Raw genomic sequence first — 16,308 nt, forward strand, 5'->3', positions numbered from 1 at the left:
AAATAAAGATTTTTCTGGCAACAAGGAAAAAAGATCATCTAAATTGTTGAACTCCATATAGAAAAGAATGCATTTTTTTAAAGCAGATGAATATCCAAAAAAAAAAATTAATTTTCAGCCCAAAGATATGACTTTTCATAAAAAAAGAAAGACGAACTCTTCATGAAATAGTTAAATTTTTAATCAAAGAGATAAACATGTAACCAAAAAAGTAAATACTGACCAGAGTAGTTGAATGTTAAATTAGGAAGATGAATTTTTAACAAAATAGTTCGACTTTCAATCAGATTGATGAATTTTTAACTAAAATGATGAATCTTTACTGGAATAGTTAAATTTTTAGTTAGAAAAATTAATTTTTAAGCAAGAGGAAAACACCTTTACAGAGAGATAAATTTTTATCCCAAATTAATAATTTTATATGAAATATTTTTTAAACAAAGTGGTTTAACTTTCAGCAAAGTATTTGAATTTAAATTTTAAAAAAGATAAATTCTCAACAAATGATATAATAGTAGATATTTCAAACCCAAATTGTTACAAATTAAGATAAAAAGCAATTGAATGCAACCAAACAAGATTAATATTATTTCAAAGCAAAATTTTTGAATTTTTGATTAAATAAAACAAATTTCTAATAAAAAAATAATTCTCAGTAGGGTGTAGTTGCAAAAAAACGGAAATAGAAATACAAGGCAAATAAATTTCGGGGCCCGCAAAACTTAACTTTTAAAATACCCTAAATGTTCCCTCGCAAATTTTTTATAATCACTGAAAAAAATAATTTAAAGATTTTAATCTAAATCTCGTAACTTTTTAAAAATATAATATTTTATAAACGGAATAAAACGATTGAAGTTCAAAATTTTTAATTAAAAATGTATTATCTTTGAGCGTTATTTAAAGCCCTTTATAGAAATTTCCATTCATTGCAAGATTTTTTTCTAAATCCCTGACTTTTCCCTGGACTGCGCCAACTTTTTAGAATTGCATTCGTTTATAATTCAAATATTCCTAAGAAATTTTTTCGAAGAAGAAGAATTATTAGAAAAGAAAAGAATTTATTTAACAAGAGAAATTCATTTTTCTTTCGCAATACACATTTATTGATGTGTTCGTTAATAGATTAAATTAATAATTACATGTTTAATTTTCTACGCTTTACTCGAAAATGTAGTTTCTTCTGTTTCAGAATTATATATATGTATATTAAATCTACAAATTGAAAAGTATAGTGGCTTTTATTTTGCGAATTCTGTTAAATTAGACCTTTTAAATTTGGTTATTTATTCCGTTTAAAAAATCGTTAATGCAAATTTTCCCTTGCACCTTTTATATTTAGATCAATTTATTAGAAGCTTTCTAATTTAAAGTAATATCAAAAAAGTAGTCTTTCGGCGCTTACACGCTGGAATCTTGGTTTAATTAATTGGTAAATACAAAAAAATTATCAAAAAATAGGCTTGGAGTTACAAAAACTAATAAATAAAGGCTTAAAAAAGTCTACATCCTTAGAATGTCATTTCTGTATTACATTTTGTATATTAATTTTATTACATTTTTGCTTTAATTAATAATAAAACTGTATAATGATTTTCTTCTGATTCAGATATTGGGTTATATCGATCGTAAAAGAAGCCACAGAACTGGATATGGATTGAAATCGCGATCGACAATAGAAGAAATGGATATGCCTCAAATACTATCACCCCATCCGAAGGTAAAGACAAATTGATCATACATCAATATTTTATTAATAAATCACAATTTCATGACAAATGTCCATGTGCGCACACAAAAAATTGTATGTGTTCATAAATTAAGGACGTGAAAAAAAACAAAAATTTCCGTATGGTAGGGGAAAAGCAAAATGGCCCTTATCTAGTTGTCATTCTCATAATTTGAAAAATTGATTTTTTTAACTTGGTAAAGCTGGAAGTACCACTATGCCTAGACAATGGTACTCACAGCTTTATATAAAGCTACCAGTACCATATTAAAATATTTGTTGCATCAAATATCTTCTTTCACAGAAAGAGCAGTTCCATCTATTTTCCAAAACCATCCTTTAACATTGAAAAACTACCCCCAAACAATCAATATTTGGTAGGGTAGGAGGATATATTTTTTTAAAACAAACTTTTTAATGAGTACTTATTTATTGAATATATTAAGGAATAGTTTCTCCTTCTGCAATGCTTTTGTCAGCGGCTTTGTTCACTATGGAATAGTTTTTCAAAAAATTCCAAAATGATCGTTTCTGGTGTAACTTTGTATGAAATTTTAAAATATGTAAATTTTGAAAATGTGCATCCTAAAAACTTGTGATTATTTATTGATAAGAAAAATATAATTTTTTAAATCAAACTTTGTTTTGGAACACAATTTTCACTTCAAATCTGCGGAAATTGTATGGATAGGTTTTGCGAAAATCAAAATAGCGACATCCAATATAGCGGCTAAAAGTAAAAAACTCTATGCTATTATCAACACTTTTACGAATAATAAGACCTTTCTTTAGATATTTATGAAAATGCATATACGGGTTTTTTTGGACCGCTGATTACGAATCTGCCATCGGATTTTCCCATTTCAAGACAACGGATCCAATATGGCGGCCCTGTATACAAACTTTTATAAGAATTTAACAATATTTCATATTTTTTCCGCTATATTAAATCTGCCATCTTTAAATTGGAAAATCTGATGGTAGATTCGTGATTAGCGACCCAATAAGCTCCCGTATATGCATTTTCATGAAAATCTAATGAAAGGTCTTATTATTCGTAAAAGTGATCAAAATAGCATAGAATTTTTGTCTTTTAACCGCCATATTGGACGTCGCCATTTTAATTTATGCGAAACCTATCAATACAATTTAAAGTTTAGGGTGCAATGTCATAATTTGTTCACTATTGAACGATTTCCTCCCCCGGATTCGAAGTGAAAATTCCATTAAAAAAAAAGTTTTATTTCAAAAACCACGTTTTTTTATTAATAAATAATTATAACTTTTTTGGATTGCATTTTTCGAAATTTGCATAACAGAATTGAAAAGATTAGACAATTTTACATCAGAAAAAATTATTTTGGTATTTTTTAAACACGTTTTCATAGTGATAAAAACTACTGACGAAAGCATGGGAAAAGTTGCATTTTGGGCGTTAAAGTTAATGGGTAAAGAGCATGTGAACAATTTTCGCTCGGTTCTTCTACGAGTGAAATTGTAGCATTTAATGGCATTGAGTAGAATGTTTTTTCTAAATTTTTTGCACTTAATCAGTACTCATAGTGTCGGGGTAGTTTTTTTAATCTTAAGGAATGGATTGTTTCTGGGGGTGTGGGTTAGCCTTAAAAGAGCGCCTAACTCTGAAGAGCTCACTTTTAAGTTTGATGCATATTATTTCAATGGGGTAGTTTTTTAGTCATAAGGGTTGTTTTTCGAAAATTGTGCCTGGGGTCATGCAACAGCCCTAAATCAGCCTTCAATTCCCGTGAAAGAAAAAAGTCGATGCAGCAAATTTGTCTACCATGGTACTGCTAGCTTTAAGCAAAGCTGGTAGTACCATGAATGTTTTTGAACAAGTTTCGACTCAAAAATTTGGTCTTTGGGTACTAAATAAGCCCCTAATGAGCAAATAAATATGACATAGGACATACACTGACTGGGCTCGGTCCAATAAATGTAAACACTGCTGATCTACTCTATTCTCAGTTTGATACCAAAATTCTTTTGTGGGGTGGTTTTCAATTTTTTGAGCGTGGTTTCTGGAAAAGCTCTGGATGTTTACGGACTGCTAGAAAATATTCCCAACTGTTTTAACACTTTTTCTTGCACTTTATCAGTGCTTTTAATTTTTGGGAAGTCTTACAGTGTTAAGGGATGGTTTTGAAAAATTGATTTTATGTTTAGAGCAGACGTGTGTTTTTACATTTTAGGGTAGTTTTTCATTGATAGGGGTTGTTTTTGAGAAATTATGTTGGGGGCCATGCATATATTATTTTCTCATGGGTACTTCCGGGTTAGACCACCTAATTTTTTTTTAAGCTAAAGAAGAAATTATTTTTACATATTTTTTAATACGTATCAATAAATAGTGTTCTAAATTACCTGAAATCGTTAAACCCAAAATTTCGAAAAGTGATTCTTAACCGCTTGTCATTCTCATGTCTTCAATTTTATGATGGTTATAGGCATTTGATGCTGTCTTTTTCATGGGTGTCAGTAAAGATGGTTTCTATATGATCGGTGGAACTGAAAGGCGCCAGGATGGTGTAGTCAATGGCTTATTTTATCTTCTGGTACGTTATTTAAAAAAAAATATCTTAAATAAATTAAATTTTTGCATCAGACTAGTCTGACTAATCTGCAGCAGTTCTTAACTCGTACACTGCACCGTTTTTCTATAAACCGCATTGATTAGGTCATGTCGAAAAAATGACACTGAACAAGTATGTTAGAAATTGTTTAGCTTCTTTTCATTTGGGGGGGGGGGGGGGGGGGCTTTCAGAATGACAAAAAAGGTCTTACACCTAGCAACATACTATAAACAGCGGAATATGCTAACAGATTTAATAATATTAACATTTAAACAACACATTTAAAGCCATGTAACGATGGGTCATGTGACCAGATTCCTACTTTACCAAAATTGTTTTTCACCATCCACCTGTCCACATGGAATTAAATATCTAGTTGAAAATTGATGTATATCATTAAAAGGCTCCAAGTAAGGTTTTTCTATACTCCTAAGCTTTTATAAACACAAGAAAATATATTTTATTAAAATAAAAATAAAAATAAATTTATATATAATTATACAAATTTTATGTAAAATAAATGTTCCTTTTTGCCTTTTATTAAATTATTCTAATCTTTAACTTGATTTTTCATTATATAAGATTTAATAAGAGAATAGCAAAAAAAATGTCGGTAAGGTAGGAATCTGGACAAGTTAACGATTCGTTTCATGGCGTAAGGTCTACAGCAAATCATTACTTTTCAAGTCACTATATTAAGGAACTTTGGAATCAAAATATTTAAAAATTAAAAATTGCACTAGAAAAAATGTTTAGTAAATCTATAAATAATTTGAACAAGCGCCTTGTGAAAGGCAACCAGGCATACATCGGGTCAAAAACCTAACGTCTACCAGGAGACTTGCTAAAATTCATTAAAGTCAAGAGATTCATGATTCTTTTACGAATTATTAACAATACACTTTTTTATTAATTATTATTTAAACAAATTCTTGACTTTATTAAACTGTAAATACGGTATATAAAATAAAACATTTGTATTTAGATGCTAAAAATTATTATTGATAGTGCTTTGCCCTTGACCGGTTAAACGTTTAAAGAATTCGAATAATTTCTACTTTTTCTATTTGAGTTGAACTTTCCAATCGTTAAAAAATATTTTTTGAAATTTAAACAAACTTCATTTTAGGACTTAAGATACATTTTCCAATCTAATACTTAAGAAGTATTACAAATGAATTTCAATGTTTACTTGAACTATTACTTTTAAGTCTATTTTCCCCTTCTTATCATTTTTACATTTAAATTATAAGTGACTTTATAGAACTCAACAAAGAAATCCAATCATTTTTTGTTGTAATAATTTTTATTGAATGGTCTACTATTATATTTTTCGTTAGGATTTCATTTTTTCTGTTAACAATTTTATTATTTGGTGAGACCTTTTATTTAGATGAAAATACAACAGTTTTATTAAAAAGTCATATTTTTATTTAAAAATTCCAATGTGTTTTTCAAAATTAGTTTCTGTGGTTTTGAAATTCAACTCTTTCGATTTACATTTATTATTATTATTTAATTTTGTTTCTTTCTTGACTGCAATATTTATCTTGGTTGAAAGTTCAATTCTTTCGGTAGAAATATAATCTTTGTTGCGAAAAAGCGCAACTGTTTGCATAAAAATTAATTTGTTTTGGTTAATAAATTAAGAATTTGGTAGAATTTTTCTTTTTTGTTCAAACCAACTGTTTTTTTATTTTACAATATTCTTTTCCTGGTAGAAATATAAAGTATTAATTTTTCCGTTGAAAATTAATTTGCTATGGTTAAATCACTTTTAAATTTAAGTATAAAATTGTAAACTAAAAATTCAAGTATTCCAGTAAAAGATGCATCATTTAATTAAAAAATTTATCTCTTTGATTGAAAGTTGGTTGAAATTGAATCTTGTTTGTCCAGAATTTAACTATTCAATTTTTTTGGACAACTGCGCCCATTCGATTTTTCGTTGAAAAATAATCTTCATGAATTGAATTCTCAATTATTTGATGAAGAATTCATGTATTTCGTTAAAAATCTGATTCTTTTGCTAGAAAATTAATCTCCTTGCCCGAAAATGTAAGTTTTATTTTTGGTAAAAAATAAATATATTTTGTTGAAAAATTCAACTACTTGGTTTAAATTTGAACTTTATACCTTATTATAATATAATTTTTTTGTTGTCGAAATATTATCTTAATTATAAATTTATCTTTTTGGTTACAAATTTGACTATTTGGTTAAAGCACGTTTTTTTAATTGAACTGTTTTGGATCTAAAATAAAAATATTTTTCGTTTGATATAACAACTGTTACATTTTTGGTTGAGAATTTAGCCTTTTTGTTACAAATTTCAACTCATTGGTTAAAAGATAAACTACTTTGCAAAAAATTATGTTTTATGACTCATCTCTTTATTTAAAAATGTCACTTCATGACTATTTTGTTAAAACCTGTTCTTATTTCATGAAAAATTAATTTTTGAACTAATGGTTTAACTGTTCTCTTTGGTTGAAAATTTATTTGTTTAGAATAATTGAAACGCTTAACCGCTTAAACGCAGAGCACTAATTATTGATAAAAAAACGTATTTAAACACATATTTAAGTAGAATCTGGAACATTAAAAAAAAATTTCAGATAATTGTAAAATTTTTATAGATATACATAATATACTTAAATTTTCTACCCTAATACAGTTCGGTGCAACCGAGTCAAACTGAAAATGTTGTTTGCTAATTACATTTTGATTTCGAGTGCAATTTGTTGGCATTATACGAACATTTAAAGAGAAAATTAAAAATAGTATATCGTACTCTTTTTAAAAAAAATCGATTTTTCTGTGTAATTACTTTTTAGCGACATAATTTGCCGAAAATATAATTATAACCGTATTTTTAAATATCGTTCTTAGTGTAATCAAAATTTTCGAAACTGGAAAGTTTGAATTGAGATTATTACTTGCCAGTTATTTGCATATTAAGTCGGTCTTGTTAATACATGGGGCCTTTTAATTCATATTCTTATTGTAGGTTTGTCATTGAAATCAATAAATTGCTCAACATATGGATATGAAATATAAATTGTAGGATTGAATATTGACACTCGAAATTATTAGCGACTGTCCAGAATATAACCCTTTTTATTTTGAAGTTTTGAGTTTTTCAAATTTAAATGAAACGAAAAAAAACTAATTTAATAAATCGGTTATAATGATATTTTTAGCCATTTTTCTCGTTAAAAATTGTTCGAAGAGAAAAATCGATTTTTTGATTACGGTTCGCATTTATTACTTTAATTTTAGTCTGAAATTGTTAGTAATATGCCAGATAACTGTATTTTAAGACAAAATAAATTTCGAAAGACAATTGAAAACCTTTCTATAATGTTTAAATTTAAATACTCGAATTTTTTTAATATTTCACAAATTTTAATTAATTAAATTATAAGTGAAAAATGGTTCAAACTTAATTTCGCTAAACAGTAGAGTAAGGTCGTTTTAGCTTTTCATGGTTCAATTATATAATTATGTTTATAAAAGAGTGTCTTCAAACATGAATTTTATCCTTTAGGTACCAGGAGTAGGATTATTTCGTAGTGAAAAGCTTCCCAATACTCTTTTAAATGGAACTGAAGAAAAAGTTTTTGCAGCAGAAGGCATTCGATTCACGCCCATTGAACCCATGAAAGAATGGAAAGTTGAATTTGACGGAAAAATGAAGTACGTTTAGAAAATTACTTAATCTTTATAAGTTGATTATTTACTTTTTATTTAAGTAATCTATAAATTTGAATGAGTGAGATTTCACTGATCTTCAATGTACATCATTACTGATACCAAGCATTGACACGTTTTTAAATATTTCGATCACACAAAAAAACTCGAAAGTGAATTTTTCTTTCGGGTACTTTTCAATTAGATAAAGTTTTTTTTCGCATTTAAACAAAACAAGACTTTATAGAGGTGGCATGGTAACCATTTCCCATGTGGTAGGGAAATCTTAACAAGTGTAGTTGATTTTTGTTGCCGGTGAAGATTACTCTGCAATCGCTGCAAAGATAACATTTCGTTTTTCTTTTGCAGTGAGATTGCATTGTGAATCAGTGAAAATTTATACTGGTCAGATTCAGTGACCCATTTTTCAGATAGTTTTTAAATTAAATAGTATTCATAGCATTGCACTGGCATTGCACACTTTATTTATAAATTTTAATACTTAAGATATGGAAATGTATCAGAAAATGACAGCGAGCGGTTCACTGGCCACAAATCCTATAAGAAGATATATAAATATATGTTTATTTAAAATACTTATGCCTTAGTACCAAATAAGGATTGACCATAACTTCAAAATCTTTTAAAATCCATGATAATCAATTCAAAAAATTTTAAAGCCCGTTATCTGCCATACATTTGTTTTTGTTTAAATATTTTGTAATGCCTGGTAATAGCGTAAACCTTTTAAAATTACATGAAATACTTAGAATATTATTGATAAATTTTAAAATATATGAAATCTCCAGGTTTCCACTAAAAATGATTTCAAAGGCCATGCAGATGATGAGAGGAAAAGCTATTTGGTTAAAAATTCGTCGATGTCGTTCAAAAGGCAATATTTTCATCTCTTTGACTCCTGAAAATTATTACCACCAATGTTTGACATGAAACTTTCCAATATTTAAAATCTATAAAATTCGAGTATAAACTTAATAAGTTATTTTAAATATTAAAAATGTATTTTTTAATTTTAATCGAGTTTATAAAATTCATATTTTTCGTAGCGAAGCCAGCGTTAAATATTTAAAAGCATTTTTTTAAATTGAACCTTCTATATCGTGAAGGGTATATGTAATTCCTTTTTTTTTAATTCGGATCGAAAAATTAATTTTAAATAACATCAACTACTTGGGTTCGAAGTAACGTTTCTAGAACTGAACTAATAAAATTATTATTATTGAACATAGTAATTTAAGTACCGTTCTCATAAACCAGAAATTTGCAGATTTCTTTTTTTAAATATAAAAAAAATGAAAGCTCCATCCAATCACAAACACGGTTTTCTCGACAAAAATAGTTTCAAATTGTTTCAAGTAGTTTCGAGAATTAATCAAAAATGGCGTCATGCACTTTTTATTAATTGTAGAAGTAGCAAAAGCGCGTACCACGAGCGCACACATTTCTTTGGTAATCTCGAAAAAGCTGTTTAATTTTGTAGATCAACAATACAAAAATTGTTGGAATCGGAAACTTCAATCAAATAAATTAAGCACATTTTTCTAGACCGTTAAGAATTTAAATTGAAATTCTGAAAAATTAAAAAATTTGCCTTCAAATCTTCCAGATTCTGTTTCGACAATTTTGGAAAAATTTTTAATTGTTTTAAATTCTTTTTAAGTATTCTTTTAAAACAATTCTTCAAGATAAAAAATTAGTTTAAATTTTACCATGAATTTTAGGAATTTTGTTTCATCGTAAAACGTTTCAAAATCCTTAGGAAGCTCCACAATTATTTTATCCAAATGTTATAAATAGCACATTTTCCAAAACTTTTTTGAAATGTTTTCAAATTGTAAATTAATTTTTTAACTTTTTGAAACTTTTTAATGTCTATTATTATCACTTAAACTTTGTATAAAACTTTGTCATGTCGCTAATTGAAATTTTTAATTTAATTTTTGTCAATTTTCTCTGAAAATTAATTCTTTTAATTTTCTCATGAATTTGGATATTTTTTACCATCGTAAAACCTTTGGTTATTTTTATTATTGAACGTAGTATTTAAGTAACCATAAATTTCTCATAAACTTGAAGTTTGCAGATTCTTTTTTGAATGGTTAAAAAAAAGCTCTATCCGATGACGAACACTGGTTCGAGAATTAATCTAAAATGGTGCCATGCATTTTTTATTAATTGGATTTGCTTCTATTCGCATGCCATTTTTTCGTACTCCATCAAATTCGCAATTGATTTCATTCCACTTAATGTGCGAGGGTAAGAAAATTAATAGAACCCCATTTATTTACAGCTACACACCGGTTTTGAAACCAAATGATGGAAGTTCTACAATTTGCAAATCCAAAGTTGCTCAAGTCGTATTTCATGGGGAATGGAAAAGCGATTTGGCGTATTTCGACTTCGACACGGATATGGCAACAGAGACGACCTGTAGGGCTTTGGCTCGAGAAGATTGGACCAAAGAGTATTTCAACAACCTCCGAGAGTAAGTTTCCACAATTGGAAAACATGTAGCATAGAAATGTGCACTAAGTCTATTCAAGAGACACAACTATTCAAAGTTATCCAAAATTTTAATCCAAACCCGATTTATATATTGGCCATTTCTATTTCAAATCAGGAAAAATTTTAAGAAAAGTGTCGGTCATGGTGTGAGAATGATCTTTTATTTTTAAACATTATTTTATAGTAAAAATAAAAGGATACTTATTTTATAGTTTCTTCTAGTGATCAGCGCTTAACCCGTTAAACGTTAAAAAATTGGAATAATTTATATTTTCAACCCTTCAGATATTTAACCTGTAAAAAAGTTCATTCGGTTAAACTTACATTATCTTAACGTCTTAGTTATATTTTAACTAACTTTTAGCTTTCTAGCCTTATATTTTGAAATTATTAAAAATTAGGTTTAATGTTTATTTAAACTATTATTTTTTAGTCAAAACAAAATTTAAAAAAATTATTCGTTTATTTATTCCCACAAAGAGATCCAACTATTTTTTTATGAAACTAATTATTTTTGGTTGGAAATTTATTTATTTGGATGAAAATTCAACAGTTTTTTTTAAAGTCATCCTCTTTGATTGAAAATTTAAATGTTTAATTGAAAATACAACTTTTCGGTTGAATATTAAATATATTGTATAAAAATTAATAATTTTGTTAAAATTTCAAATTTTTTTGGACATTTAACTATTCCATATTTAGATAAAAAAAATTTTCATCTAGAAATCATGTAGAAGAAAATCATTTAAAATTTCATGAATATAAATTAAATTAAATTTTTCTTAAAAATATATATTCAAATAAAATGCACGCATCTAAAGCGTGCGTTCATACCCTTGGATTTTTATTTTTTAATACGAAAGCTAAAACTATGTAAAAATCATAATATCAATATTTTAAATAACAAAATTTCCAAACATTGTTTGAAATGAGTTAAATAATTTAAGACAAGATTGATTCTAGTTAGTAAGATATGCTTGAGAAAGCTCTTACGTTTGTAATAATAATATTCACAAGAATGCCAACATTTTGTACGTATCTCTTACAGAATCTAAAACGTCTAGGAATTTTCTAGTATCACAAAATTAAAATTGTTTAATTTCAAACGCTTATAATTTGATATTATCTAAGCACTAAAAACAGTACCTATTTAAAAATTTTAAATGTGTGTGGTACAACTAAAAGACTATGAAAATTTATAAATTAAAGCTCGTGAGCTAAAATAACTTTGTAAAGAAAATTATTATTATTTTTTAAGTTTCAAATAAAATATATTATTCTTAGTAGCTCTGGGCAGAAAATTTTATAGTTCCGGTTTGGTGTCCGACCGTCAATCGAACATTTTTCTAAGGAGGGGAAATAAGGGTAAATGGGGTAAAGTTGGGGGAATAAGCAGAGGGGAATTATGGGAAGTGGGGGTGAATGGAAGGGGGAATAGTAATCAAATGAAGGAGGAATTAGGGGAAGTGAGTGGATAGCCAACGGGGAAAACTCGGGGAGGGAAAGTAGAGGAAGTGATGAAAAATGAGGGGAGGAGTATAAGGGAAGTGTGGCGAAACAAGGGATGGGGAAGCAATGGAAAATAAAGGGATGTGAAATAAGTGAAATAAGGGGAAATAAAAGGAGGGAAAAGCTTGCAGTTGAGGTAAATGAAAGGAGGGGAATTAAGGGCAATTAAGGGAAATGAGGTGAGAATAAGTAGGGGAAGTGAGGGGAAATTATCAAGAAGGTTTGAGTGCAAATGAGCGGAAGGAGGGGAAATGATTAGAAATTAGGATGGTCAGAGAAGGAGAAGTGCAGGTTGGAGAACCAGAGTGTTGGCATGGGAAATAAGGAGAGAAGGGAAGTAGTGGAGGAAAATATTGGAGAAGGGGAAGAGAGAAGTGAAGTGAGTGGAAGGAAAGGGGAAGTGCATGGTATGTAGGGAAGTAGGGGTGTAAGGGAGTAAAATAATGAGAGAGGGAGGTTTAAACTACTTTATTAACGTCTTAATAGGCGAAAAGACCCTTTTTTGTAGGCGCGCTACGTCTACATTTACTACTTACAACAACAAAAATTTTAATTAAGTTTCATCATCAAATAAAAATTAAGAGAGAGAGGTTTGTTTAAGCTTTGATAAGTCATTAAATTAATTAAATATTATCTGGAATGTATATTTAATAAAAAAATATTTAACATTCACTCAAAACTGCACTTAAATTTTTCGAATTATTAAAATCTGGTTTTTGGTAGTGTTTGAAATAGTTTAAATTTTAGAACTCACTAAATTTGTGTTTAATCTAGAACTATCACTAAGATTATTTGTAAATCTTGTAATTTTATTCTAGTTTGAACTTTGGTTTAATCGAACAATATTTTCTATAATATGATTAAGGTATGACAATCATGATTCAAATCTAAATCAAATCTAATCTAATAAAATTCCAATCTAAAAATCCAAAATAGGTTACTTTGAAATTAGTCAAATTTAATCAGTTTAAATCAATTATAATAGATTATTCTGTAAGTTAAAAAAAGACTTTCAGTGCTCATGGTAGCATATTTTATTTTTGAATAGAATAATTTTGTAAATGCTAGACGAAAAATTGTATTATTTAAAATATCACATATTTAAAGAGGAATGGGAAAGAGGCGAAGTTTTTCGAGAATAGGGGAATCGCAGGATATAATGGTAAAGATTTTGCACACCTCCATTATTCTCATTTTTACGATGCTTTCATTTTTTTCGAAATAAGCTGTTCGTGACCTGTATTTTTTCTCATTAGAGCTCACCAGACTCACTATGAGCAAATGGGCAGGATAAATGCTAAATTGTCGATCGACGGAAAGCCCTACGAGTTTAATGGTCAGGCATTTCGTGATCACAGTTATGGTAAGTACTTAGTCGTGTTACTATGGCGTGGCGCCTGAAAACTCACTAGAGCATGAGTGCTACAGCCAATCAGTTTTACATTCGCAGGATTAAAGCGAGACTGGAAATTGATGCACAGATACATTTTTCACATGCTCTTTCTGGAAGATGGAACAATGGCATCCATCGGCATGATTAGCCAACCCTGCACGTGTTCAAGGTGAAATTTTTTATTTTAATTGCATTTTATTTGTTATTTCTAGGCATTACGTACGAAAAAAATATTTGCTTACAATATTCAGGAGGTAAAGCGGGGTTTTCCTTCGAAAATGCTTTTGGAGGGGTCCTGATGAAAATTCTGACGGCCCCGGAATATATTTGGAAAAAAGTTCAAAAAATTGTGTTTGCAGATGCTCGCCGGTCCCATTGCATTTTAGAGTAAAATGTCCAACACGAAAATGAAACTAGACAAAATTCGACTGAGAATTCACTCCTCAAAATCTCTAGATAGTAATTCGTATTACGCCTGAATACGCATTATAACACATTATTATGAATTATTAAACCCCGCGCAAAAAAATTATCAGTGTAGACTTGCATTCACTTAGAGAATTGTCTAGACTGTCAAATTAAACGGTTCTTTCAACATGGAAAATACTGCATCTAACAACAATTATCATTTTTATAAACATTTTTTATCAGAAAATTCACTCATGTCGTAATTTTAACAAAAAAGTGATTCTTTTCTGCGGAATCGTTTTATTTGATCTGAACCTGTACATAGTAGTCCATATTACGCCTTAATACGCATTAGGGATCGTCCACAAATTACGTAAGACGTTTTTCTTTTGTTTGAATAAAGACGAGCATAAAATTGCTGTGAAGTTGAGAAGGACACAACGATATAAACAAAAGAAAAACATCTTACGTAATTTGTGGACGATCCCTTATTATCCTAATCTAATATAATCCTAATCTGGTGCTGGCTAACTCTTCATGACCAACAAATTGTCTAAATATCAAGCCCAAATATCTTTTTCCTCTTTTCCATGATAGTTCGTGTTGATAGTGTCACCTTACCGACAAGAATGGTCTTTTCTGGCCCTGAATAGTTTCCGGATAATCTTTATACACGGGGAAGTATTACAACGCTTTTGAAGATATTGTTACATTAAAGTAAACCTTGAAATTGTTTTAATTTGATTAACAATCATCATTTTTACCAACAATAAATAGTTCTCGAAATAGTTAAAATTAAACTCGAGATTAAACTACTTAACACTAAATGAATGAAGTGCCCACTTCTTAGCAGAAAAACGTTATTTCCTAATTAATCCTTTTGGAGGATTTCTTAAAAGCTAGTTCATATTAATTTTTGATGGAGATTTTACGTGATTAAAAATATTTAATAATATATACATTTCCACAATTACGATTTCTTGACAAATCATTATGTGAAATAGTTTTTAATACTTTATAATAATTTTCATAGCTAGCTATTTTACCAATTATTTTACGAAATTGAATAAAGGCGATTAAAGAAGCTTAATATTAATGAATATTAATATTAAAAAGCTTTCAAGAAGCTTAATTGAGAAAAGTGATTTTTTTCAACGAAGAAAGATACCTTTGTTAGATTCATTTAGTGAAAAAAGCACTTACTCAAGTAAAAAGCATTTACAGTTTCATCCTTCTTTCATAAACTTTATTGCTGTAAAAAATTACAAATCGAATACAAAATACAAGGAATTTTAAGTAAGAAGTCTGTTTTTCCAAAATTTGTGCACTATAATAAAGTGTTTATTTGTATACATTGTTTATAACACTTAACTTGTATAGATACAATTATTTATTTATGTTTCTTAAAAATACATGCACTTATTCTGATCAATCTTGAGTTTTTTAAAGCATTTCTTAGAAAATAATAAATTCTTTTATATAAAATTAATGTACATACCATATTTAATTAAATATGAAATGCTTTATTAAATTCTTAAGATTTCAAGTCGAAATATATTCCTTTTTTAACAAAATAGTGGAATTTTCAAGAAAACAAGTTGAGTTTTCAACCTAAAAGGACGAATTTCCAACCAAAAATTTATTTCCATTCAAAAAGTCGGATAAGCAACCAAATAGATGAAATTTCAAGCAAAGAGATGAATTTACAACAAAATAGTTGAACTTTTATCAACAAGTTAAATTTTTAAGTAAGAAAGTTTTTTCGAAGACAGTTGAATTTAAAAAAAAAAATTAATTATTTACCATTAAGGGTGAATTTTCAATTCAAATAGAGGAATTCTTAACAAAACAGTTGAATTTTGGAAAATAAAAATGAAGTTAAGAAAATATTTGAATGTTTGAAAAAAAGTTAAGTTGTTAACCTAATGTGGAAAAAATGTCATCTTACAAGACAAATTTAAATTTTTTGCAATGTACTCCTTCTGATACTAATTACTATATCACTCAATCATTCAATCAATTGCAGAGTCCGCATTATTTGATTACTTTTTTCATTCATTATAATATTATGTAAATAATTTCCTTACAGGTATTTGTTACCAACAATTACCAATAATTTTTTCCTCTGCGTTAATGAGTTCATCAATTTCTGGAATTTTTAACATGAGATCATACAATGTTAGAAAACTAATTATTTCAATGACATTTTTTATAAATAATGAATAAGCAATATGTAAGCACCAGTAATCTGTTATTTTTCCTTTATTCACTTTCGACAACAGATATTTTGGAAATAATTTCCACACCAAAATATATACAATATGCAAAAAATTGATCGGGTAAAGATTATTATTTAATCAGTGGTTAAACAATAAATTGTATTTTAACGGAAATGAGAAAAAGGTTATTTTCACTGAATTTAAGATGCTCATGTCTATAATTCGTGACATGTAAGAGCT

The 16,308-nt window shown here is 28.1% G+C and overlaps 1 protein-coding gene across 4 annotated transcripts in view; it reads left to right on the forward strand.

Moving 5' to 3' along the window:
* Positions 1 to 16,308, forward strand: part of LOC117167072 — an 81,120-nt gene that overhangs the window by 53,479 nt on the left and 11,333 nt on the right. For all 4 annotated transcript variants that reach the window (XM_033351677.1, XM_033351676.1, XM_033351678.1 and 1 more), the window contains 6 exons: positions 1,610 to 1,720; positions 4,195 to 4,302; positions 7,871 to 8,019; positions 10,325 to 10,519; positions 13,305 to 13,411; positions 13,499 to 13,610. In XM_033351677.1, the coding sequence (XP_033207568.1) occupies positions 1,610 to 1,720; positions 4,195 to 4,302; positions 7,871 to 8,019; positions 10,325 to 10,519; positions 13,305 to 13,411; positions 13,499 to 13,610 (782 nt within the window). The remainder of the gene's footprint in view (positions 1 to 1,609; positions 1,721 to 4,194; positions 4,303 to 7,870; positions 8,020 to 10,324; positions 10,520 to 13,304; positions 13,412 to 13,498; positions 13,611 to 16,308) is intronic.

This window comes from Belonocnema kinseyi, chromosome 2 (assembly GCF_010883055.1).
Source record: "Belonocnema kinseyi isolate 2016_QV_RU_SX_M_011 chromosome 2, B_treatae_v1, whole genome shotgun sequence".
Classification (NCBI taxonomy): domain Eukaryota; kingdom Metazoa; phylum Arthropoda; class Insecta; order Hymenoptera; family Cynipidae; genus Belonocnema; species Belonocnema kinseyi.